This window comes from Symphodus melops (assembly GCF_947650265.1).
Source record: "Symphodus melops genome assembly, chromosome: 21".
Taxonomy (NCBI): domain Eukaryota; kingdom Metazoa; phylum Chordata; class Actinopteri; order Labriformes; family Labridae; genus Symphodus; species Symphodus melops.
This window is the reverse complement of record NC_136711.1, coordinates 2,503,164-2,530,627: the sequence shown is the minus strand read 5'-3', so window position 1 is coordinate 2,530,627 and position 27,464 is coordinate 2,503,164. Positions and strand designations below refer to the sequence as shown.

Genomic DNA, 27,464 nt, shown 5'->3' with positions numbered 1-27,464 from the left:
AGCATCCTTCACACTCTAAAGACTGGTAGACTACACTGCAGGTCACACTGATGGCAGAGGCTGCTGTGTGGTGAGACCATCAGAACTAACTAATCCCACTCATGCTGATTCATAAGACTGCAGCGGGAGCAACTTGTGCCTTGCCCATGGACACTTCAGATATGTTGCTGCAGGAGCCGGGGATCAAACCCCAGGCTGCAAACATCTTCATTCTGCTGCAACAGAAAACAGGAGTGTGTGTGTGACTTCCTGTGCTCCTTCAGCCGGCCTCAAGCGGACACTTTACAATCTGCAGTTTTACCGCTGGGTAAACACTGAGCTGGGTAAAACCTCTGAGAAAAAGAGCTCACACAGTCTGCAGACATTTTTCAGAAACACAAACAGCTTGTGATTTGAAGCGGAGCAGAAAGACGGTCTTCAGCCTTTCACAGAATCTAAACTTCTGGTTCAGCGAACACATTCACCACCAAACTCTACTGCATTCCACATGAACTGAAGACATCCAATATACAAAAAACACAAATAATAAAAATAAACCTTGACATCTAAATGTTGGTGTTGCAGCATTTTAATCAACAAATTCAATGTGACACGTTTCAGTGAAGCTTTGGGAACGAGGACTCGCTCCGAGTACGCATGACGGAGCGCTTAGAGCAGACAATGTAGTCTGCTCTGTGTACATGAGTGAGCATGTTACTGTGTGTGTGTGTGTGTGTGTGTGTGTGTGTGTGTGTGTGTGTGTGTGTGTGTGTGTGTGTGTGTGTGTGTGTGTGTGTGTGTGTGTCTTGGTCTTTGTTCCTCGTTTCTAGGCCAGGACATTTCATGTCAGCAGGGCAGAGCCTGTCGACCAATCAACTCTCAGCTGGAGACAGAACTACTGTAAACAAAGGCCTGTCATAGCCTCGATGTAGAGCAAGCAGACTGCCCCCCCCCCCCCCCCCCCCCCCCCCCCATCATGACATATTGTACAAACAGACACGGGAGGAGTCCAGCAGAGAGTCTGAATATGAAGATAAATGATCATGATGTTTGAGAGAGTCGTGATGATTCGATGTCAGAGACTCTTTAAAAAGACCTTCCACTGTTTTTTCTTCACCAGTAAATTCTCACTGATCTCTGAGGGTCGTGGAGCTGACGGTCTCGTCTCAGTGCATCGAGGTGTCGGGGAGGCACGGGCCGTGTTTGCATGCCGAGAGAGAAATAATAAAAATCAGACATCTGCACTAAGTTCGTAACCTCACTGCGATGACACAGCCTTTAGTTTCTGTTGGATGTGTACTTCACACGCAGGCCTAAGAATGCAGAGCACCTTGCTACTGTCACAGTTTCTGCAGTGTGATTTATCGAAGCCGAACCCTTCAGGCAGCTGAGTGATGACTTTACTTTTTAGAAATGTCATCTTCACGTTCCACACTGACAGTGCAACGTCTGTGAGAGCGAGCGTCAGCACCTACAAAAGATGTGTGTGCGAGGCGCCGACATTCACTGAGCAGTGGTGAAACCAACACTGGCTCGTTATTCGCAGTGATGTCAGAGAGCGCGCTGTGGGGAGACGGTCTCTTTATTTACTCCAGCTTCTGTCTCTGCTGCATTTAGAGCAAAGTAGAAGTCCACGTCTACCTGCACATCAAACATTTACATCAATGCTCCGTCTACAGGCTGATAAATAAAATACATAAGTGATGTTTTATTTTTTGAAAATGTAAATGTAGCATGTGTCACAGTATTAAATAATGAAGGATGTAACATTTGTCCTATTTCGTTTCTCTGATGTCGATGTAACAGGTGATGGCGTTTACTGTGAGCCGAGGTGAAAACATGACGCCGCTGTCCTCGTCCTGTCACACGCTCGGCAGCAGCAGGGAGGATTTGGACAGCGGGGGCACACAGGCCTGGGATTAGGTCTTAATGAAGCAGCGTCCGTCAGTCCAGAACCGTGACTCACCTGGCCCACATGACTCCCTCTGCACATGACTGCAGGGATAAAGAGACCGTCCACACTGACTGGTAAACAAGTTGGCCTCCACTAACACAGCTAGCTCAACGCGGCGTGTTGCTGCTCTGACTGCATGCAGGCCTGGGGCGGTGGAGCAGTTAGCATTGTTGTCTGACAGCAATGTCATTGGTGAGCGCTAACATGCCTGTAGGCGGGTCAGGGGGAGCATGTGAGTGGTTGTCATCTCTGGGACTGACTGACAGTGTCACCTGTTCAGGCTCTACCTGCCTGAAATCTGAACTCTGCTTCAAGCGTCCGACCACTTTCAAAGGAAAATCAGCAGCTGAGCGATGGACGGGTGACGACCTGCAGCGTTCTTCTTTACAGCTACCAATAAGCACATTCCAGTCTTTGGCTATTTAAGTTTGCATATTCGAAAAAATGTAGGGGCCTCCACACATCAAGACCTGGCAGGTCTACACAGAGGCGCTGCTTGTCACAGGGGGGCCCCAGGCCAGTAAGGCCCCCCCACCCCCCAAGACTGATTCCAACAGTGGCTCAAAATGTGACAGTAGAGAACCTCCCTAACAGGGCCCCATATACAGTCACAGCACTCCCTCCCCTGCTCAGCTTCTCATATCGTGTTCCTTCATTATAATTAAACTACAAATGGAAAAATGAAGAAGGAACGATCTGTGTGGGACTGAAAGGACAAAGAGGGCCCGAATGTTGGTGGACTTCATGGTGGCTGGAGGGGCCTCCGATGATCTAGAATCGCCACTGTGTGTACAGGTGGACACACGTAAGCCTGTTCACACATGGACTCCTGATAATATCTCGATCATCACAGGAGGACTGCTCAGAGACGATCCCTCTGACCCCCCCCAATTCAGTTCTCTCTACAAATTCATTTTCAAGAATGATTGTGAACACTTCCAGCTGGTAAGGAAAACTGGACTCTATTTTGACCAATCAGCACCTTTGTTTTGACCATGTGACTACAAGGATCCATTGGATTCATGCCTGTTTGTCTCTTTTAAGGCTTTGGTTCTTTTAGGTTCTATTGATCTTTAAAAGAAACAGTAGAACGCTTTAGAACACGGTACTGGAAAGAATATCAGAAACCACCTTAATGGTCACGATGCAGGAGCAATAATATGGCTGCATTCATTTGGTTATTATTTCCATCCAGCTGTAAACCCCGCTGAGCTCAGCTGAGGAATCGGAGAGACCACGACGTGGAAGTGGAGCATCAATGAGCCATTCATTCTGCAGTCTCTCCGTTTGTAAAAGGTTCACGGAGGCTTGTGAACTCGGTGACCAGCGAGTCCTCACGCTGGGCTAAAAGCCCGTCCTCTAATCACGGCTTATCATCGCTGTGTGTCTCACTCCTGTGACAACACGCCAGAGCAACCAGAGCGCCGTCTGATGTCATGACGTCATCAGTGGCACCGGCTTGTTGTTTCGTCCATATAAGCCATAATAGACTGACACACCTCCAGCAGGCGAAAACACAGAGAGCTGGATGAGCCTGTTTGTGACAAGTGGATTTCTATGAAAAATATTTGATTCATGAGACAAAGCAGAGAGCCTGACCGATACTTCTTTTATTGGAGGATTGTCCTGATTGTGTCGTAATCACTTCATCGAGGAAGACAACATGTCATCATGTTATTGTGTGAAAGCAGGTCACTGAGATTAGACGATGCCCACAAAAGGATGTTGTAAAAAAATAACAGACATGCCTTTACTTGTTTTTGTCCTTTAAGACACAATTAGAAACTTGACTCTGCTTAATGTGACATGTGGACAAGAGGAGCCTGACATGTTCAGACTCTTTATCAGAACAGCTTTCTCAAATAAACAGACAAGTGCATTTGTCTTTTACTCCTCATGTCGCCTCCATTTATGAAGAAAATACAGCCAGATGTTTTCCAGCCACCTGAATGCATGTGAATGCAGCATCATCAAAACAACAGCTAAATATGATGTATTTTTAATTTATCTTTAATGGAAATGCACAACTGGCTGCTTTATATTGTCATGTCGACAACGCCCCACCCACACACCCACACACACACACACACACACACACACATCTGGGATGCTCTGCTCCATGACCTGAAGACATCCAGAGTGTAGTTTCCTCATTCATCATCAAAAAGACCAAACAAAAGGCTATATATCCTATTATGAAAAGTTGAACATCTAAATTTTGATTTTAAAAAGGTTCGGGTCAATCAGTCCAAAGAAATGTGCCTTTAAGGACAACTCCAAAAAAGGTGAGTTAAAGTGACAAAATATACGTATTATATGAATAGAGCTTAAATAAATAAAAAAATAAACAAAGAGGGTTGATGTTTATGATGCATTTAAGTAATGTTGTACATATCGGAAAAACGAGTTTCCGAGTTTTAAAATACACCTGAATGCAGCATTTGTCTACAATTCACAAGAGTCGAATTAATTTTATAACTCTTGTGCTAAATCTAAAAAAACAAAAAAACTTCTCGCACCTTATTTTAACGCTAAATATTGAAATTTAAAAGTCGGTAGAGACGACGTTTATTGTCACAACGTCACTGCAGCTTACGTTAAAAACCCGGTTGGGGAACTTACCGGTTAGATGCCGTTAAAAACGAAGATGTTGAAACGTATTCTCCCCCGGCTTAAACTCCCGTTAGTTTGCTTATCTGTGCCGGTGTTTCCTGTAAACGTCTCCGTCCCAGCCGGTACTCCGTAGAAAGGCGTGCTTCTTTAAATCGGGTTCCTGTCGTGAATTTAAATGTCTGTCATCCAGCCTTGGCCACGCCACATGGGCTGACTGCTTGGCTGGGCCGCGCAGTCCAATGAGAAGAGAGGCAGGGCTCTGCGCGTGCTCTGCGCTGCAGCCACTGATGGAGTAACGCGCTGAACGGCCGTAGAAGAAGAAGGAGAGAGAAAAAAGATGAGGTTACTGTAGTTCAAACTGATTCTCCTCCCGGGCAGATACACCGACACACCGCCGCTCCGCCCTGCAAGTCTCTACCGGTGTTATGTCGAGAAATGCAGGACAAAGCAAACATACATAGGACTAGAATTTCTACAAAGAATCATGCATCCATCCTTAAAATAACATGCTGCTTTACTTCTGCAAGTAAAAAAAATAATACTTTGCTTTACTAATAGTTTTGTTTTGTCCATATTAACTTGAAATTATGACTTTTTCTCTTATTTTTGACTTTTTAATCGCACAATTACGATTTATTATCTCATAATTATAAGTTTTTTATCTTGTAATTTATAGTTAATATGGGCAAAAAAAATTCTCAACAAAGCCAAGTGTTCATTTTTAGTTATTTACTTTTTACAGTGCGGAAATGGGCTTCCATGATGTTGCCGTATTTTGCATGCAGCTGCCACTCTCCAGACAAACACTGTCTGCAGGTCATATTTACCACAGAAAGTGAAAAGATGTTAAAATATTTACGTATGCTACTTCATAATTCAAACCTGTCTTCCATCGAGTCTGCATTAAAATAAGGAGGACACTAGATTTCACGTATAGCCTCCTTTTTTCCACACAGATCTGCAGAAATATGATTTATAGTTTTCTCACACTTCCGTGGGGTGCATGCAGTTCTTGGCATGGATGTAACACTGACAGGTCCACTGAGAGAGAGAGAGAGCTAGTGTAATTTATAAAGTTGTGTTAAGCTTATCTTACATAAAGTGTAATTATGTACAATGTGAACGTGTTTGCACAAGTAGTTACTTCGTTTTAAAACACGTCTGTTTTTTGCACCAGAACAGATTTTGGGTCACAACTGCTCTATGTGTAGTGCACTGTTGTTTTGTTGTTGTTGTTTAGTTGTTTTATGTTTTAGGCTGTTTGTGCAAATGAACTCTTTTTATTCCAACAATATATTCTTGTTGTGTAAAAGCAAATATTCTGTGTGTGTTACTGGAGTGTTTGTGGGTCAGGTGACCCTGAGACCGTTTGGAGCTTGCACTGCGCATTCTTGCTTCATTTTAAAACCTTTAAAAAAAACATTTGATCATAGAGGTGTATCAGACAAACTAAACTTAATTTATCTACTGTTTAGATACCTATAAGCAACATTAAAAACATGTATCATACCAGCTGATGTGTTGTAAAGTACTGGTTTCTGTTACTAACAAAGCAAAAAGCTCAAATAATTATATTTAAATCAGCTCGAACCCTTTATGCATACAGGACTACTAGCAGCTACTTAGCATCACTGTCTACTGAAAACAAAACAATCATCTCCTGAGGCTGCACTTATCATCCTTTAAAAATTAATGTTGGCTATTCAATCACAAACTGGTCAGGTGCACACACTAAATGTATTCTTAGTCACTTTTCAGTATTTATGTTTGATCATTTTCTCCAACATAAACTTGAGTAAACTCTGAAACATCCCTCCATCTTCTGGACCAGTAACAACATGTCAACATTACATAACTTTACGTTAGACTTGAACGCAAAGAACCGGCATCGACACACGTGGGTGCTCACACACTTCCTCTAGATGACATGTAAAGTATCCAATCACGGGGCGTGGGTGTGAGGCTCCATCCAATCACAACAAAGGAGAGGGCGCTGTTCGGAGATAGGGTGATTAAAAGGCGGGGCTGAGGTGGTGACGTAGTCGGGAGAGCGCGACTGACTCGTCAGGGTTACTAAAGTACAAAACTCGGTCAGCAGGACCAGTAACACCCAGGAACACAACACAGACCCGTTTAAGCTCAACAATCAGATTCAAGCACAACAGATAGAAAACATGAAGACAGAAGTTTGTTTCATGAAAGTTGGTTATAATTTGTGCTTGTGCAACATCACAGAAGGCTGCAGGAGCATCTCTGCAGGAAAGGAAAACACATTTCAAAGATATTTTTACATTAAAAAAAAAGCATTTTATTGAAGTAAATAAATATCCATAATGTGAACATCTCTGACACAGAGAGTTTTGTTTCAAATCCTCCACTCTGAGTACGAGCTTCTACCTCTCAGAGTCCCTCTAATGTCAACTGAACCGCTTCAAAAACCTTACTGTAAGTTCCTATGTAGATACAACTTCTTTCAAATGTTTCATAAGGCTGCAGGTTGTGCAATAGTATCTGGGTGTCCCTATATGATTTTTATATTTCATTACCTTTGTTTTTATCTGTCTTTCATGCTGTGTTTTTGCAGATCTTGTGCAATATCTGTTGTTTTGTATTGGTGTGTGCCTTCTTGTTTAAGTGTGGATGTGGTTTGACTATTGATTTTATTTATTGATTCGAGTGGAAGCAGCGCTACGAGTCATTTAGAGCAGCGTCTGCTTACTTACTCAACTCGGACATGTGCTTAAATGATCCCGGCTCATTTTCTTTTTCCATTTTACATCAAAATGTGACAACTGACAAGATGAATCTTAAAACAGTTTTTCTGTTTGATAAAAGCAGGCCGTCTGTTATTAACATGTAGATGAGCTCAATCTGATGATATCACTGTGACAGAATCCGTTTCTCACACTTGACGTTTTTATGATCCTATGAGTCATTCATGTGTGTGTCAGTCTTTCAGATTGTAATTTCTGATCTTGCCGACGCCTCCAGGTCTTTGCCGGGTTTTGTTCGTTTTCGATTGAGCTGTCGAGAGAGGCCTCCCCTGTTTGCCTTCAGTCATCGGGTGGTTGTGGATAGGAACGCCGATACCCTGCATCATCATCTGGACTCCAGCTCCTCCAGACTCAGCCGCCTCCGTCCTGCTCAGCTCACCTTCAGGGGTGGACAAGAAAAGCTTGATTTGAACAGCTAACATGCTCTTATCTGCGGTAGAATCCAAAATGAGTCAAATCTGACTGGACTAATGATGAAAAGATAACCCTTGACCTCTCTTAACCTGCAGCCTTTTAATGACCAGCAGGGGGCGACTCGACTGAATGCGACTGAAGTTGTGTAGATATCGATGTGAAACAATGATACTAATTGATGCATCATTTCAGTCAATATTTTTTCCAGATGAGTTCATGGTCCCGTTTTCTAGTTTCAAGTCTTCATCAGGACAGAATGAGGTTTTTGTTTTGTTATTTAGCATCACGTCTCATTATTTAAATATCAGATATAGATGGTAAGCTGTATTGGCAACATTGGGATTGACATTCAGCGTTCATCCTAAAGATAAGTACATTTTGTTTTGTCGCTCGCATAGCATACCAATTAATATCATGTTAACTTGGAATTAAAAATGCATCTTGCTATATAAGCTAGTTCCATCATTGACTTGAAACATCTTGTCCGCTCAATTTTTGCTGCAGAAATCCAAGATGGCGGATGAAGCCACGGACATCAGTCGTATAACAGCAGCTGATTGAGAGAGTCTTCAACAAGACCAAGAGAATGGATCACATCAGTCCAGTTATGAGCTTGTTACACTGGCTCCCAGTCCGTCACAGGATAGACGCTACTGGACGAGGAACAAAACACACGAGTGACCTTCTGATAAACCATGAAGCATCCAGACCACTCAGGTCAGAAACGAGCCGTGTGTGTGTCTGGTTTCACAAATATGACATGATGGCACGATGCTGATCACTGCGTCTCAGACTGACCTGAGAGCCGCTCGGGTTGAGAAACTTCTCTCTGGAGAGCCAGCAGTTACAATATCTACACATTGGGCAACTCACAGTTTGTTGATCCATCAGTGATCTAACTATTGCAGAGCTGAGAGGTGACCTGCAGTACCTCCAACATCAGACTTTGTCCGATGGTTGATGAAACTCTGATTTCTTAAATACACATGAGATCCATGTCTACACCAGCGTGCACTCGTATGACCCCCTCAGGTGTTTCAGGATGCATCAAGAGGATTCTTCTGATTCTGTGGGGAATCTACTTCAACACGTCTTCCATGAATTAGTCAAATCTTTTTTTTATAAATGTTTTCTCTCGAGTCGGCTCAGATTCACTTTCACAAGCGTTACTTCAAATCCATCCACTTCTCATGTCACCTCTTTGCACTGGACACAGTAAGTGTTGCTCCTTATGATGTACAGTGAGTTTTAAACAACTCTTGACAAGTCCGGGCTGATATTCAGAGCTTCAGGGTCCGACTGAAGTATGCAGCTAATGGGGTCTTCTAAGATGCAAATGAATCCTGGTGCTCTGGCCTGAAGGAATGAGGGGAACTAGTTTGAGACATATTTGATCTGAGTCGTGAAGATGATCGTGGTGAGGATGTGACGATAAGTGTCTCAGCTCCCCGAAATGTCTTTGTAAACTCTTTTTCATGAAGTCGGAGGGAAATTAAATCTGTTAACGGACGTTTTCAATTTTAAAACTTAAACATCAAAATATATTTTCTCACAAACACTTTTAGAAAAAGCAGCGTAAGAAGCTGCTGTTTCACGTCGTAGCAGCTGTTTTCCTCAAACGTTTCAGACCGTTTGTTTTCAGACAGACGTGCATGTTCACACACGTCTCCGACAGCGTGACGTTCTCCCTGTTGGAAAGAAGAACACGGTGTGAAAAGGCCAATCAAAGATGGCGGATGAAGCCAAGGAGAGCGATGGTATTTAAAGACGTCTTTTTGTCTTTATACCAACTTATTCACAGCATCGACGAACAAGTGGGAAAGAACATCGTGAGAAGAAGAAAAGATTTATAAACGCACATCGATCTCACTGATCACGATGTGTGATATAAACATCACAATCGGCTTGTGTTCACACATCAGCTCACCCCAACTTCACCGGGATAATATTTAAAACAAAGAATAGGAGAAATAATACAAATGTAAATAAATACCAGACGTATAGGTAAAGGGTTGGAAGGAAAAAGTCAGGCTTAAAAGTGCTTCACACATTCAGCTCACCCAGACAGTATTTGTGCACGCGTGAAAAGAAATCATTAAAGTTTATGTTGATGCAAATGAAGCTCAAAAACAAAGATCTTCTGACACATTTCTTCTTGCTCTGTTTGCATGTTGCAGCTCTGCAGTAAAACATTTCTACTCTGGACTCAAACAGCTGATTAGGATTTGAGCTGACCACCCGTCACTTCAGTTCTCAGATGTGAGCCGTGTGTGTCTGGTTTCACAAATATGACATGATGGCACGATGCTGATCACTGCGTCTCAGACTGACCTGAGAGCCGCTCGGGTTGAGAAACTTCTCTCTGGAGAGCCAGCAGTTACAATATCTACACATTGGGCAACTCACAGTTTGTTGATCCATCAGTGATCTAACTATTGCAGAGCTGAGAGGTGACCTGCAGTACCTCCAACATGAGACTTTGTCCGATGGTTGATGAAATTCTGATTTCTTAAATACACATGAGATGTCTAGTCGGCAGAAATATACAGCTTAGCATGCTTCAAATTATTATATAGGCAAGATTTATACTATGTGCTATGATTAGGATGCTTACTTTATAAGAAATAAAACACTGATATGGAAACGCCTTCGGACTGTGTCGTCACAACCAAAAACCCGACACTCGCCGTCCTCAGTCACGCCGTCCTCAGTCACGCCGTCCTCCCATCTGCTCTTTTGTAAAGCGTCTCGAGAGAACACTTGTTGCTATAGTGACTGACTGAATAAGCAACAGGCTGCACTGAAGACTTAAACACAAACCAGAATTGAAAAGGTGAAAGAGAGGTAAAAAAAAAATATATATATATATCAAACTGGGGAGTAAGGTCTATTTTCTCATCTGCTTACATACAGATCATGGACTGTATAAAACATGGACAACGTCTCTGTGACGTCACTCGTTGGTTTTTAAAGCATATTTTTAAAGGTCTTGTTGGAGCCAACCACATAAAAAAAAAATTATTTCACAAAGTAACCTGAGTAACCTTTTGGTCGACCTGTAAAGAGAGGCAGGCCTTAAGCTTCCCGACAAACAGCCACAACCAGTCGGCCAAATCAGCCACTCCCTTTATTATGAACACCCTTTATCCTTCATCAGAGCAAAACGGCTGACTTATAAAAGAATCCCCCCCCCCCGTCTTCATCTAACAACATCAGATGTTGCTGCTTGTTGGAAACCAGTGGAACCATCAGAAAGAAGGAAGGTGCTTTTAAGGCTTCACACTCGGAACTACAAGGGAACAAAACCTAAATATGAAATATGGACGAGAGCAGTGTGGTTACCTTCAGAGAAAAGTGATGGGCTCAGTCCGTGGTCCAGTTTCTCCCACAGCTCCTTTAACGACCGCAGTGACTCCTCCGACGACAACAGAGACCTGGATAAACCTGGCAGGGGCTGCAGCAGGAGAGTACCATCACTTTAAGATGCTACACTGACAGGTGTGGGAGAAACACCGGACATCACAAAGGTCACATGGTGTAAATATCATGGCTTGTGTCTGACATCTAACTCTGTGCGGCAGGTTCATGAACTTAAATCACTCTATAGAAATAATCAACCTTAAGGGCACCAGCAGCCTAGCGGATATCAAAGTGCACGCGTCCCATGAACAAAGGCTGTAGGTGAGGGTTCGAATCTGACTTGCAGCTCCTTTCATGCACGTCAGATGGCACTCCTGATATCTGATTCTATCAGCTGTCTTGTCTCTCTAATAAAGGCAGAAAAAGCCCCAAAATAAACCTTTCAAAGATGGCAGATGAAGCCACACAGATCTATGCTTAACATCTGGATTATTATTAATAATAAAATGACGAGTACGCTGGACTGGGTGGATGGAGTCCTTGGTATAATGGCCGTGCTTGATGAAGATGAAGCACATATCACATGTTTCACAGACGGTGCAGGACGGATTCTGGGGTTACCTCAGGCCTGTCCAGGGTTCCTTGGATCCATGGGTTGGCAGCTTCCTCTGCAGCAGGTTGCTCAGCAGACATGGACGTCCTCTGCCTCAATGCATACTGGAGCTCCTGAAGACCAAAACAGTGGAGCTATGAAGCTCTCGAGAGGCAGGACTGAGAAGTGCACAACACCAGGAACCAACGACCACACGACTGAAAGTTACACCTAATGAAGAATCTGACTTATGTTTATTCATGATTTCAGTCAGGAAACATCTGGATGTACTTAAAGAGTCCCTGGGGAAGGAGCAGGGACATATGGATGTGAAGAGATGAGCTGGTACCTGGGTGGTGAGTTGGTACTGCAGCTGCTCTAAAGCAGACAGTCGGCCATGTTGCTCTCCTCGTGTGTCTGCCGACGTGGAGTCCCTCTGCTGCTCTGCTGCTTCTGTAAACAGAGTTAAAGGCAGACTGTGAGACTGTGGAGCTGCTGTCTAACGGGTCAATAATGAAATGTGGCACATCAGCATCATGAGGTGGTAGTATGTAAACAATCACCACAACATCATAACCGCAATTAAGCCTCAAGCCAAGAACAGGAAGTTAGAGTCAAACTGCTGCAGCGAAAACGTCCCAAAAAAAACCACAAGCTGCATGTTTGTGGTTTTTTCAAAGATGTGTCTCAGCTGGTAGAGTCAGTCACGTCTCAACCAGGAGCCATACGGTGCTAATGAAAGACTCTAATCTTTCAAACTGGAAGATTAGATAATCCTCATGTCACTAATCTGAGTGCTAATAAACACAGTCATTGTTGTTGATAAACTCATCTGATAGTGAACACACGATGAGGCCATAAATAACCTGAGTGTGGAATCGTCGTACCTTGAGGTTCAGCGGCGGTGACCTGGGCTCGGAGGCGGTTGCCCATCTTTATCAGCTGCTGTTTCTCGATGCTCAGCCGGCTGATACAGAGTGCCGCTCGCTTCAGCCTCGAGCGTAACAGAGCGCAGTCGCTTTGATCAAACACAGCAGCGGACGTCAGAGCCGAGGCCTGCTGCCGACGCAAACGCAGGTTCTCCTCCTGGAGCCGGCGCACCAGAGCGGCCTGGGAGGAGAACGAGACACCAGATCAAGAACTCACATTACAGACCCTGTCACAACCAGGCCTGTTACACAGTACTGACATAAGGAAGTTTCTCCAATACAGCCTTTAATGAAGGATCCGGTGCCGGCGAGTGAGTCAGTCTATGCAACACTTCTTTAGCCTTAAAGTCATTTCTTTGATTTTACTGAACATCAGTTATTTGTCTTGCTGCCACTAAATTCAGATCAGCTGTTATCGCTTTAACTCTGATGTTTGATATCAGCCAATTAACAGATGTAGGATTTGTTTTAATTGGAAATATGTCAAACTATCTATCGTGCACCCTTCTGACATTTGAGCGGTGTCGGTGTAAAGTGACTGACTCAAAGGAGATAAGAGGCTTCAGCTCCACAGGCCATCACCTGGACGGTCCTGACAGGATCCCTGACTTCTTTCAGTACCTGATCCAGGACGCTGGTGAGCGCAGACTCCCCGTGTGATGCCTTGACCTGGGTGGAGGTGTTGGCACATTTCTCCGGACGCCTTAGACCTGACGATCCAAAAGGAGCACGCGAGGAAGAGGAAGAAGAAGAAGGAGAAGAGTTCAACTAAGTTTTCCACAAATGTCTTTCTTTCACTTCTACAGTTCACTGAGCGGACGCTTTTATCCGAAGCGACGTTCATCAGAGAGTCCGAACAACACACAAGCAAGCGAGGATCTAAAAAAGGAGGAAACAACGTCAGTCAGTGTAAACAGCTTTAAGGCCGATTGGAAACACAGGTGCTGACAGGAAGTGACCAGAGGGAAAGCACAGCATCGACAGCTGCTCTATTCTGTACAGAAACCTAAAAATCATCGTTATCAAAAAAAAAAAACACCCTCTTATCATCATCATGTCGTAGGTCGCTAAATGATTTAAACACAACAAACTAAAACACAAGTCCAGACAGAAGTGAAGACGTCACAGCCTCTGCTCCACTTATTTGATGTCCTCACTAAAGGAGGCGAGGAGACGAGCTTTGATTTCTGCTTGTATGAAGGATCAAACGGACGGTGACGTGGTCAGAGTGCAGAGCGGTCCAGAACGATGATTCAGCTTTCTGTGCAGAGGAAGCTCATGACTGAGACAGTAAGTGAGGGGTGCAGGTTTGTCCACAGCGGTGGGATGTAAACACCGAGCAGAGTGAATGAAGCGAACAAGCAGGGAATAAAAAGGTTTGTAATGAGTGAAACAGCTCAGCAGTAAAAAGCAGAACACTGCTTTTCAATCACTGTTTACGCTCGTACAGCAGCCAATGTCAAAACAGATTCTTCCACTCGTTGACATCCTGCGAGCTGCAGCACAGAGTCGGGTATCAGTCCACACAGTCACGTCTCCATGAGGAACAACACACAGCATGTATGAAAGTCTCTGTTTCCTCCCATCAGTAATGATTAATGAACAAGAAATAACATTTTATTAATTAAAAACTATGAAACTAAACTGATTTAACCTTTAAAATAAGGTCATACAGCCATATTTATAAGAACAAAAGCACCAGAATAATATATCGTTTTGAACGTTTGTGAATAATTCCTGAAATCTTACAGTTTGTTTTTAAGCTGAAAATAAAGAATACCTTGCTCAAGTCGCTGCAGCTTCATGTGTGTGTTTTCTGGGACTTCAGGTGGCAGCTCCTCTGCAGGTTTATCCGTTTCTGGAGCCACACTGAGCGGTCCTGTAGCGCCCTCTAGCTGCTCTTTGAGCTTCCTGCAGCGAGCCTTCAGTAGGGACACTTCCTGCTCCAGAGCTTCAGTGTAATCTGCAGCTGGAGGCAGAAACATATTCATCACTGACCTGCAGACTGTAGTCAGATTAGGCTGTATGGATTTCAGAGGGAGCAATCAGTGACCTGCAGATCACTTTTAACCACCGCCAATAACATCAACACATGAATCCTGACTTGTTGAACGTTTTATGGAGCGAGAAGCGACGCACTGAGAGGAAGAGGAAAAATGCAGAGAAGAGGCTGACAGAGGAGTAAATGCACTCCCAGATTTAACCTCGCTACAAGAGCACAAGAATCCATCAGCACTTCACAGCTGAAAGGAACGAATCATCAAATCTCTTTGTTTCCCTGTTGATGTTGTAACTCTGTTTTAGCTGGATACAAAAATAGATGTCATTAGCTCTTTGATGTTCAGACCTCATTTGGACTCAACAGGATTCACTGGGGTAGATATCAAAGAACATCTGGATCACGATGCTTACAGTCGTCGTAACCTTTCACAGTATGAACATGATGACGTGTGTGTGTGTGAGCTCACCTGCTGGGCGGACTTTAGGCGAAGTGTTGGGTGACTGTGTTTGAGCTGCTGGATGGTGAAGTGGCCGAGGAGGGGAGCTCGGCGTCTGTGGAGGGGGACGGCTGAGACCCTCCATGTCCTTCCTCATCTGGTTAACCACAGCGCGCAGGACGCCGTTCTGCTCCTGAAGACGACGGATCTCTTCTGATGCTAAATAATCGACTCTTGGTGCGAGATCCTGCGAGTGCACAGAGAGGCGTTATGGACAGTTTCACCTCACGTGTACTATGTGCATTATTTCACTTCACGCTGTACAAATGTCTCATATGATCTGTGTCAGAAATGTCTTAAAATACTGCACGCACAGTGTATAAGGATGCTCTGTCTCCTTCTCACCCAGGACAGATGTGTAAATAGTGGCTCTATGTGGCGCGATGGATGTGTGTTCTTTGTAAGTGTTCATCTTTGCTTTTTCTCGGGGCCTCTTTCTCTCCTCACCGAATGAGAGAGGGGTCTTTAAACGCTGATTCTGCCTTCGAATAAAAACTCCTTCAGACCAGATCGATCTTTGGGTTCTTAAACTGAATAGTTCTTCTCACTCTTTATTCTCACTCTTTATTCTCACTCTTTATTCTCACTCTTTATTCTCACTCTTTGTTAATAGAAAATTCCACCAGATAAAATATTTATGTATAAATATTTATTTACGCAAATATTTATGTGTTAAGTGTTTGGCTTCAACTCAATCGAATCTACTAATAATTGTGTAAAAAAAAAAAAACTAGAAACTTTAAATAACCTGATAAGCTGTGTTACGTTAGTTTGTCATCTCGTTCTGGTGCAGCTGTTGAGTGGCCTCATCAGAGGATGCTCCGGCTGGAGGCTGAACATGGCATATAAAACTCTCACTGCTAAATGCAGCTTCACGTCTTCTATGTGAGTCATGTGAGCTGGTTTAAAAGTTGCTGTTTGATAGATTAGACTTTACAGGCTGATATATTTGGGCGACGCTGAAAGGCCATCATACTTCTCGGAGCACTCGAGGAAAAGGCCAAGAGCCAAAAAAAGAACTCCCAGCAACATGTGATAGATACAGTGAGGCTTTGATGGAGGTTAGCATGTTATCGACGTGAAGTCCTCGGAGCAGGAAGGTGAGACAAATCTCTTATTAAGTGATTGCTTCGACGTGTGCTCTGAACTCACAGAGAATCAGACGCACAGCTGGATCTGTGAGTTTACACGTCATGAAGAGTAAACGTAGCCGAGGTGGTTAAACGTGTCCAGCTTACACCTTTAGATATTTCTGCGACGGGGAGCATCAAGAGGAATGGTGAACAGCTCCTTTTTTTCCGTGCACCAGGCTGAGGTGTGACGGCAGCTGGATTGTGTCTAATGTTACCTATGCAACCTGTAACCATGGCGATGACACTCTGACATATGGACAGCACAGCAGGGAAAGGTCAGCAAATGTCATAAATAGAAAGAGCTCGACCTGTGCATGTGAACATGATCCCCCTCGTATTCATGAGGAACTAAAAGCCTTTAAAGATGTGACCGCCTCGCTGGCTGGGATTTATCCAAAACAAACAACAAAGCATCGTATTTAAAGAGACACACACACCAAAACGGAGCGTTCAGAGAGAGCTGGTTTCTACAAACCTCCTCTGCTGCTTGATTCATGTTTGGACCAAAGCTCATAAAACACAGATGTTTCATGTAGATAACAGGGGGACTGTTTGAAAAGGTGAAGAAGGGGGATAATATGTCCTCTTTAACATCACTGATGATGCAGGTGACAGCCATGTTGGATTTTAACTCGGGCTACTGAATTTTCTCAAAGTTTCTGAGTCGGATTCTGACACCAGCGGGGCGTTCCTGATGACGTATCAGGCAGTCAACTCGGAGTGTCCGACTTCTGCGTTGCGACAGTGTGTAAGTGGAGAGCACACTCTGAACACATGCTCAGAGGGGGAAGCTCAGTCGTCTTTTTCTGTTCTCTGTTTGCAAGTCAAACTGTGAAGTCTGGAGAAAAAACATGATTTCATGGCTTTACTGATGGATAGAACTTAACAGAGTGAAAATGAAGGCAGGTGACATGGAAAAGAGTTGAATTAAAGATCTTGAGTCAAGTCGACGTCTTCATTGAGTTTCATTCTTTTTTGCAAAATAAATCAAAAAGTAGAGTCAGACGAGTCTGCAGACTCTGCAGCCGAAGAGAAAACACACTTTGAATCATTAGCAGTGAGGCGAGTATCAGTAACTCTGCTGCTGTGCAGATGGAAGAGTTTGAGTGCTGAACAGTGAAACAGTGTTTGTGTGAAAAGCAGAAGGTCACACAGAGGTTCTTGTAAGAAAGGGAAGTTCATGCAGGAACAGAAAATACAGAGGCAAGATGGGAAATTGAAAAACTGTACTTTTGTAAGTGTTGCAAACAGGTTGACGTTTAGCACATTTGTAATAGATAGACAGATAGACACGTCATTGATCCAGAGGGAACTTTATTTTTTTTTAATTTTTAATCTTTATTATTTAAGAGATTAAAGCAAAAGTTGTGCTTGTACCACAGGTATTAAGACTCAAAGGGCCTGATTTACTAAGATCTCAATTAAAGAGTACTAAATTGCGTGCTCATTGCAAAAGTCTGCACGTTCAGCTTGTGGGCGTTTTACAGGTGATTTACTAAGAACATTTGTGTGATTGACGTCAGGTGCAAACCTTGTGGAGGCGGTAATATTTCTGTCAGGCTTTAACGTGTTCTACTGGTTTACGTCACAGAGAGTTTGGACGGAAAGCTGGACGACTGCAAGTCATAGGTGTTATTTAGAGGCAAATGAACGTCCGGTATTTTCAAGTAATAGCAGATAAATGTGAATATAACAAAAGGAAAAGGTGGCTTATAAGAAAACCTGGGTATTAAACATGGTCCTCTGTGGCACTGGTGCGCAGTGTGTGTGCCACTCGTGCACCAGAAGCTGGTCAGCGCTGTGTCTGGCAAAAGGTACTGAAGTTGGGGGTAGCATGGTGAGCCCCCCATTCAAGCGTCCCACAGCGCAGCAGCAGGGGGGGGGGGCTGTAGAGTGAAGAGACGAGCGCACCAGAGACGCGTAACCCGAGAAAATGAAATGTCCAGTTTAAAATGTAATGTTGGCGAGAAGAGGGAAATAGGACGACAATAAGTGTCAATGTTGAAATTCTTCAGAATGCAGAAGCTGTGAATGTTCACAGTTTAATCACGGCGTTTCTTTTAAACTATTATTGAAGATACAAAATAAAAGCATACCATTTATTTTTCTGTCATTTAAACATGTTAACACGTCTTTTATTGTGCCTATATCTCCTCCTAACTGCAGCCTGCAGTGTGTAACACTGGGGCTCTTGGATGAGCACGTTCTTTTCAAAGGTGTTAAATTCAGACACCGTCACATCCACAGCAGTCTTTACCTGGTTTGGTAAATCACACTGCGTGTACTAACTTAACTTCTTTACATTTTCTCCTCCCAGTATTTTGCACGCTGAGGCAGAAACGCCTCGTTTTGCATATTCATTAAGGCAAACGTACAACACGTGTTGTTTTGCTCATATGAAAGACGTAATCTTCACTGCACGCTGTTAGTAAATCAGAGCTGCCCACATCGACGTGTCACTTGTTGTCTTTACAGTGAAACCAGCTCTCCACAAGGTTGATTCACTGACAAGTTTACCACAGCTGCATGATTAGGACTGCCAGCCTGGTCCATGTTGCGATGTATCCCAGCATGCTTTTCACAGATTAACAAAAACATGAAAATAAAGGTCTTAAAAGAACTAGTCTACACTGAATTTTACTGTGATTTATCATGTCCTGCAGACCTGTGTTTTGTCCCTGTAGATAAAACGTTGGAGGACCTCCTAAAGTCACTTGTTGGAAATATTCCTTTGGTAAAAACACAGCGAGCTCCACATTGCTGTCTGACATGAACCTCCAGAAATGTATCTCAACGCACCAAAACTACGGAGGCAGCGCTGAGCTTGAGCTGCTCGATGATGTTCAGGTGGACACGCGGTGCGAGGTGTACGGACTCACCTGTACTGCCTGGTCTCTCTCTGTCTTCACAGAACGAAGAAGAACAGTCAAATCCTGCAGCTCCTTTTCTTTCTCCCTCAGCTCTGCTTCAGCCTGAGATGCACCGACATGAAACACGGGTCAGAATCATTCTCAAGTATACCATCAGCATGGGCTCCAAACCAGCATACGAGACAAACAGTGATAAACCTCACCATTAAAACCACTAACACGTGGAGTGAATAAAACCCTGATTCTGTCTTTATCAGGACACCTGTCAGCAGGTGAGGTGAACATTTTGTCATTGGAGCTGAGCTGCTGGAAGCAGGAAAATGCTTAAGGGTAAGGACGTGACAAGGGCCAATCTGTGACGGTGAGACCAGTCAAGTCTGCAGCTTTTGCAGTGGTCAGAACCCCTGTTCAACAAACTGGACCTGGACCTGGACCTGGACCTAGAGGTACACGGTGAGTTTCAAGAAGAGAACTTGGCAGATCTTCAATCCTCTGCATACATTTGTGGGAGCTGATGTTCTTTAGAGATTTGTTGCAAATCAATAGCAGAGGCTATCCGTCTTCACCTATCAAAGAATGTCCCCATGTATTTAATCATTTTATATCAAACCACTACTAACTCCTATGCATTGTCAGAATGGGGAGGACAAGGTTGAATGCTCCCAGTACAGAGTCTTCTACATAACTCCACAAAGCTGCATTAGCAAAGTAAGGCCCCCGTGCTGTACGTTCGGGAGTGTTTGCATCCATCACACGCTGTGTAACATCAGACAAGCCGACCTGGTCTCTGGTCTGGGTCAAGCCTCGGATCAGCTGCTCGTTAGCCAGGTAGAGTTCAGCCTTCACGTCCTCACAGCGTCTCTGCCCCTCAAGATCTGCCTGGACTCTTCTCTGCTCTAAGATCTGTTCCCTCTGTAGACCAGCACTCAGCTGCTGCTGGTATCTGAACGAACACACACACACACACACACACACACACACACACACACACACACACACACACACACACACACACACACACACACACACACACACACACACACACACACACACACACACACACACACACACACACACACACACACACACACACACACACACACACACACACACACACACACACACACACACACACACACACACACACACACACACAGTGTTGAACCATTATCAGGTATCAATATCGGTATTGGTGCATTCAAGGTCTTTTTTTTCCTCACCCCTTCATCTCAGTCCTGCTCCGCTCCAGCTCAGCTTTCAGTTTCCTTTCTCTCTCCTGCAGGGCGATCATCTCCGTATCCTTCAAGACGATCTCACGGGAGGCTTGACCGACGTAATCGTCCCAGCCCGCTCGGATTTTCTCCATCTCTGTGTGAAGCCTTTGAGAAAAAAAGCACAGAAACAAGTGGGTCAAATGCATCGGACATCAAACCTGAGCAGCCACAAGCTGCAGAGGAAATAAACACAGCATCATAAACAAACTTCGTCTCACCTGCAGATGGTCTCGTCTTTCTGCTTCACCGCCTCCTGTTGGTCTCTCTGCACGATGTGAGCCTGAGAAGCTTGAACCTTCATATCCTCCTGTTGTTTAATGATGAGTTCCTCAGCAGTTTGCAGCTGCTCCGTGTGCGCCTGGCGCTGAACCTCCAGCTGTGCCCGACACTCCTTCAGAGCCCCGATCGCACCCTCGTATCTTTACATAAAGAGCCACACCGTCAAACAAGAGGTTCATCGCAGAGACAGACGCCTGCTTGGTCTGCGAAGCTCTCTGAGCTTGTATGAAAAGATGCTGCAACAGTTCAATGTTGTTATCATCCTGTACCTGAATGCAACATTCCCCTTCTTTTTGTCTTTTTAAAATGCTGTCACTTGCACTAAAATAATCTTTAATGCACGAGGGTAACGCAAAAAAAATATAAATGATCATCTTTTCCATAAAGTCATAAATCACACAGCTGTGGCAACAAATATCTTTAAAATGTACAATAACTGAAAGATCAGGATAAACACCCACGATCCCATGCAAACCCACTGACTTGATTGTGTTCATTTGTTAAGAGCGTGTACTGTAGACTTGGTGTAGTTGCATAAACAAAGCATCAGGCTGAGACATCAGCTGAGTGATTCACCTTTTCTTGTGTTCATCCTCCTCCTTCTTCCGTTTGGTCTCCACACATTTCAGCTCCTCCTCAACCTCCTTTATCCTGAAACAGAAGGTAAAAATCTTCAGCACATGTAGAAACACACACACACACACACACACACCTTACAAAGCAGGAGCAAACCTGTTGTCCTTGACAGCCATGAGGTCTTTGATCTCCTGCTCTTTATGTTGGAGCTGAGTTTGTATCTGCTGACAAAACTCCTGAGTGGAGCGGAGAGTTTCTGTCGCCTGCAGCCGAGCCCGACTGTGAACTTCCACCTCTTTGGACAGCATCTTTACCTGGACACACACAAACAATGACGAGGGAAGATGAGAGTGTTATGAACTCCACAGACATCTGGAAGCAAACGGAGCAGATGTTTGTAGGAAACCTGAACTGACACCATGTTTTCCTCTCCTCACCTTGATGTCATGGCCGAGCACCACAGCTCGCATCTCGTCCATTTTTATGTTGAACTGATGCTCCCGCTCGTTCAGCATGCTGCTGAATGCTGCTGTCATCTCCTGTTGGCCAGAGGAGAGGGATTGTAGCAGCTGTAATTTAACACAGAAGCAGAAAGCACACCTTTGCCCAGTCCAGCCTGCACTCGCTGTTTTATATCATGTAGGCTTGGTTGAATGAATTGACATACCTGGTCTCATCTCCAATTTTTACATTGTTTAATGAGCCTTGACAAGTCCTTATCACGGCTTTAAGAACACAACCAGCTACCCGGGCTGCTCAGATAGAAATACTGTGGCAGGTAAAGATATGCCAGATATGTGAGAAGGGCGGCTGTGGCTCAGTTGGTAGAGTCATCGCCCCTCAATCGGAAGGTTGAGGGTTCGATCCCCAGCTCCTGCGAGCAACATGTCCGATGTGTCCTTGGGCAAGACACTTAACCCCAAATTGCTACGTCTGGGGCGTATGAATTGATGAATGGGTGGAATGGATAGTTACTGGATGGGCCTATGTCCAGCCCATCATTGTGAATGGGTAGGTGTGATCTGCGGTGTAAAAAGCGCTTTGAGTAGTCACACACATACACATTTATTTAATGAATGACTCTCTCCCTGTGTGATCATGAAGGAAACATGCTGTGTTGAAGCTTCTCAGCCAGTATGAGACTTTAAATTCTGCTCCTGAGGGGTCTGGATTTGTTTGGACCAGAGAAGGTAGGCGGTTTTACAGCAGAGCTGGCTAAACACTGAAGCTTCAGTGTTCATGACATTGCAACCTATGACTCTATGGAGGAGGCGGCAGGGGAGAGAAAGGTTGTCAGGGTTATCGTTCCTTTGACATGAGCGAGGCTGTAGAGGGGTGACGTGTAGCAGAGCGAGCTACCTGGACACAAGTCGGGGCCTGATCACCTCCTGCTGGGTCGTCCAGGTTGAACCAACAGGTGTTCATACGTAGTGTAACAGAGACCTTTCACAGGTCTTTTGTTTAGGTTCATCCTAAAGGTCTGACGGTCTCACTGCCCTATCAGTTATTTCAGTCCTGCAGACTGGTGGACACAGTCAACTATGAGGGGTCACAATAGGAGACAGAAATAGAAACCATAGAGAGCACATGACTGTGGAGCTGCAGAGGAACAGAGCTTTGAATGTCTGTCAGCAGCACAGCGTGTTTGACACTGAGACATGTTATCTGTTAGTGTGTGTGTGTGTGTGTGTGTGTGTGTGTGTGTTCACCTGTCTCTGGAGGGTCAGCTCTCCCTCCACCTCTCGTATCCTGAACTGAAAATCCAGTTTCATCCTCTCATTCGCCTCCATCTGCTTCTGAATTTCACCTGCCGTGGAACTACACACACACACACACACACACACACACACACACACACACACACAACACACAACCCACACACACACACACACACAAAGTTAAAGAGCATTATGATAAGTAAGAACACAGCTCAGTCTTGGGATATCAAACTAAAAAGTATGACAACAAACTCCATTAATGATCAAATGAGCGAGATAATCAGCTGGTGTGTTTGTGTCGTGTTGAACGCCTTCGTCGTGCATGCTGTGCTGTTCAAGTGAAATGCCTTTTAAAAGGGGCGGGGCTTCATGCAGAGTTAAAAATAAAGATAATGTAGAAGAGCTGCAGATCTTTGAGTGTCCACTAGAGGCCGACTCAAAACGTCCATCTCCACATCACAAACAAACATGTTGACAACCTGCTGCAAACTTACTTCTTGTTTCACCTTTGTGTTAAAAAAAGAACTGATAAATGTCGTTGTGTTGTGTTTTTAGGCTTTGGTACTTTTGGAGGAGATTTTCTGTGGTGAGTTATTTTGGTGTGGTTGGGTCTCACGGACGTGCTGATCTGAATCCCAGAGGTAATGATTGTTTTTCCTCTTTCTTACAGTTTGAGCTCCTCCAGCTGCAGCCTGAACTCAGCAGCGCTGTGCTCACTCTGTCTGAGCTCCTCCCGCCACCGCTCCGCCTCGCTGCCTCTTCGCTCTTCCAGCCGGGTGACCTGCAGACGGAGCTGCTTCACCTCCTCCTGTCTGCACAATGACAGCAGTGTTTCAGTGTTAGTGGACAGTAGCCGCCACTGTGTCTGCTGGAGCAAACGCTGTTCTCCTGCACGTTTATTATGGGACATTAAAACAGGGAGCTCTGATTTCAAAGTCACCCTGCTGACGTCTCATCAGCACAGTGACTTACTCCATGATGAAGTGCCAAATGTGTACAATTAGTACAGGAATAAAAATATGACAGGTAAACATTGAAAAAGAAGAAAGAGAGAAATAGTTAAAAAGGAAACATAAAAATCTGCTCTATTTTTGATTGATAATAAGGATTTTATCTGGCAGCAGCTCACTGAAGAGTAAAGCTGTACTTTTCTTCCTCATGTTATCTGCACTTCATACTGAAGAGGTTGGGATGAACTGTACCTCTTGTTTTCCACATGAAGAGCTCCGGCAGTAACCACATCGTATCTCTCCAGCTCTCTGTCTCGTTCGTCCAGCACGGCCAGATTGAACTGGAAATCTTCCTTTATTTGCTGGTAGCGCTCTCTGACAGAGGAATGCACAACAACATGACATGTTACTGTAAGTCTTCACACAAGGAGGCTCCCTCAGCTCACTGTGGAGTCACAGATACTGACAGACAGGACGCATCAGGTGAGGGTTGAATACATGGTCGGGCAGGTGCTTTAACATTTCAGAGCCTTTAAAACTCTGAGCCACGACTTTTTGGGGAATTCCTTCAGGAAGTCAATTTGCAGCAACATAATATTTTGCAGGGAATCGAACCCTCGACCGTCCAGTTGAGAGACGACGACTCCACCAGCTGAGACACAACCGCAAATATTTATTCTGAGTGTCTGACAACGTAATAGAAAGGCTTCATTTTATATTATGTGTCTATACGGCCGACATCGCCTCGACTCCTCTGACAAACTTTTACTTTGCATTCACTGTAGTTTCTGATTTTACCTCCATCACGCCTCAAGCGTTACGTTTGGCTTTATTACGAGTGTTTTTAAAGAATTACTTCGGCTCCACCAAAAGTTTGAGTGACACACAAAAACCCTGCACAGACGTTTTGTTCGGACGTAAAAACGTGAACATGTTTGAAGACAAAACAGATGGTGGTGAGGACGAGGTAAGAACACAAACGTGTGTAGAGGTATCAGTCCGCTCAGGAGTCCATGTTTGCTTATGTTTCCACTCAGATTTCTGTCTTCACTGCAGGACAATAGAGGCTGCTGCTCCTGGCGCTGACAAAGACATTGAAGGATTTCGACAGCGAGCAATAACAATGTGTCTTTCCAATTACAATGTGCTGCACACGCTTGATAATCCACACGCCTCGATTGTGTTGGAGCGAGGCAGATAAGCGCGGACAAACATTACAAAACCTGAGCAAACGAACGTGGTGCACGGACAGGCTGCATCATGTTTCCTGCTCAGTGTGGAAGAGTTCAAATGTTCAGCGTGGCGTCGTGTCAAGCGTTGTTACGGGACGATTGATGACCCGACTGTCACGCAAGAACGCACGGGAGGATGTCCGTCTTTTTACCCGCAGAGTTCAGTTACGTGGACTCTTTTTGGGAAGCATTTATCCATCAGGCTATATCAAGAATTATGTTTTATATAAAACAATTCATCACCAATATATATTCTTATTATTATTATTATTGTTGTTATTATTATTATTATTATTGTTATAAATACCACCCTAACCCCCCCAGACATTTTTCTAAAGCAGGATTTTCTGCTTTACATCTTCTGAAAACTGAAGGTGTTCATTTGTCTTCTTGTAACAGAAGTTTTTTTCAAACTTTTTTCCAGAAGGATTAATCAGTAAATTAAAAAAAAAAAAAGGCATGACTATCTTCACATATTTCCTTTCTGTTTAACTTCCTGTCTGAGTCAGAGTCTGTGGCTCTCATGCTGGGAATCCGTCCAGCAGAAAGCCAGTGGATGTTTATGTGGTGTTGATTCTACCGTGGGGTGGACGTGATCACGGTACCTGAGGGAGGAGCACTCCTCCTCCGCCTTCCTCAGGGAACTCTCCAGCTGATGGACCCTCACAGCCTGGAGCTCCTTCCACTCCTTCTCTTTACAGGCCAGCTGGGCCTCCAGGTCTGACTGCATGGCCAAACACGTGTACACCTAGAAAAGGTCATCAACATAGTATTCTTAGTTTACAGCCTTAGTTTCTTTTCCACAGGTCTGGGGGCTTCCAGGAGAATATTTTGAAATGGATCATATGGAGGAGTCTGAGGGCAGGTGTCCTGGTTTAAAGGGAGACTGTGTTAACGTGACTTTCCCCCAAATGCATCTGTGGTTGTCGTAGATAATAATAATATATATTTTTTATTTATTCATAGGTACCACAGATGCTCATAGTGTCCTCGTGCCTCTTTGTTTCGTTATTTATCATGTCAGAAAAATTTGTTAGGACACCTGTTTTTTTGTTGTTGTTGTTTTTAAAAAAAAATCTGTTTATTGATTTTCTCTGGCAGACAGTAAATATAAAAAAAAGTAAATACATCTCTGTATAAGGTAGTCAGTGTGTAAGAAACATTCAAAGGCAGTATTAAAATGCCTGTAGTGTTTTATACACCCGTCCCTCCCTTTATGTGTGGTCACAATAACACAAAGACAGGAAAATAAGACACACAGAAGTACCTACATAAATCCAGACGGATAATTAAATTAGGGGAAGAATCATTAAGGTCAGAGGTCAGAGGTCAGTACAGAGTCCTTTAGGAGAAGTCATAACTCTGCTAGTTTGACGCCCCCCTGTCATCATTTGAAACTAACAAAGGGGGTTAAAAACACGGCTCAACAAACAGAAATCAATCACACTAACCTACCATCATCCCAGACCCGAGTCTCTCCGTCTCACTCGGCTCGTTTCGGCCAAGTTCGCTTCGTGTCGGTTCGTTATTCTTCGTGCTTCATCGTCAACAAGCCACAAAACGACTTTATTTATTCATCTTATTCACACTTTGTTCGTGAATGTCATTAGAGGAACTAAAGTTAACGATCAGTAAAACTACAAATGTCCTCCCAGAGAGCCTTGAAGGGTTTCCATGGCAACCGTCCGTTACGCAATATTCTTCCCCCAGGAACAAGGAGAGAGAGAGATAGATTGGTTCCTAGTTCCTAGACAAGGTCACATTTTATAAAAGCCTGATGCTCGCGTGCTCATAACCTCCAATCAACATTACGATTAATCTAACATTTGACCTTGATAAAATAACGATGAATTATTTCATGTTTTTGACCTCACAGTTCACTGACATGGTCTCCACTGTAAAGATGCTCAACTATTAAAGCTGGGATATTGTTTCTAATGAGTGAATATTTGATAAACTATTTTCTTGTTATCTATTGAATATTTCAATAAATCAAAGCATCACTTGAAATTAAAACTCCCCATTTGACCTGTAAAGTAGAAATTAACTTCTCTAAAACAGCAGAAAATAATTAACTTGTATTTCTTTTCTTTTTTTGCAGCATTAACATTTGACTTTTTTTTTGTTAATTTTTGGAAAACGAATGCCGGTATATGTTTTGTGATAATTAGAATCTGCAGCCTGTTAAAATAGTGAATATTTTAAAAACGTTATTTAAGATAAGACAATACTTTATTCGTCTTACAACTAATAAACAGTGCAGTGTTACAGCAATAAAGTGCATGCACCCCACAGTCCACTTAAGGATGAACATGTTAT

The 27,464-nt window shown here is 43.9% G+C and overlaps 1 protein-coding gene across 4 annotated transcripts; it reads right to left on the bottom strand.

Moving 5' to 3' along the window:
* Positions 1 to 6,830: 6,830 nt before the first annotated feature.
* ccdc57 (coiled-coil domain containing 57) lies at positions 6,831 to 26,845 on the bottom strand. Of its 4 annotated transcripts, none has more exons than XM_079372265.1 (20): positions 26,597 to 26,845; positions 25,751 to 25,893; positions 24,166 to 24,288; positions 23,632 to 23,775; positions 22,955 to 23,063; positions 21,683 to 21,784; positions 21,402 to 21,559; positions 21,246 to 21,320; positions 20,609 to 20,809; positions 20,337 to 20,495; positions 19,897 to 20,059; positions 19,126 to 19,218; positions 15,084 to 15,300; positions 14,396 to 14,584; positions 13,237 to 13,325; positions 12,553 to 12,796; positions 12,036 to 12,139; positions 11,716 to 11,820; positions 11,077 to 11,188; positions 6,831 to 7,699 (listed from the first exon to the last, which is right to left on the bottom strand). In XM_079372265.1, the coding sequence occupies exons 2-20, from the start codon at positions 25,873 to 25,875 to the stop codon at positions 7,494 to 7,496; spliced, it is 2,718 nt and encodes a 905-aa protein (XP_079228391.1). In that variant the 5' UTR covers positions 25,876 to 25,893; positions 26,597 to 26,845; the 3' UTR covers positions 6,831 to 7,493. The 4 variants fall into 4 exon arrangements, with proteins under 4 accessions (XP_079228391.1, XP_079228388.1, XP_079228390.1 ...); XM_079372262.1 differs by having other exon boundaries at positions 26,601 to 26,845; XM_079372264.1 differs by having other exon boundaries at positions 12,574 to 12,796; positions 26,601 to 26,845.
* Positions 26,846 to 27,464: the final 619 nt, after the last annotated feature.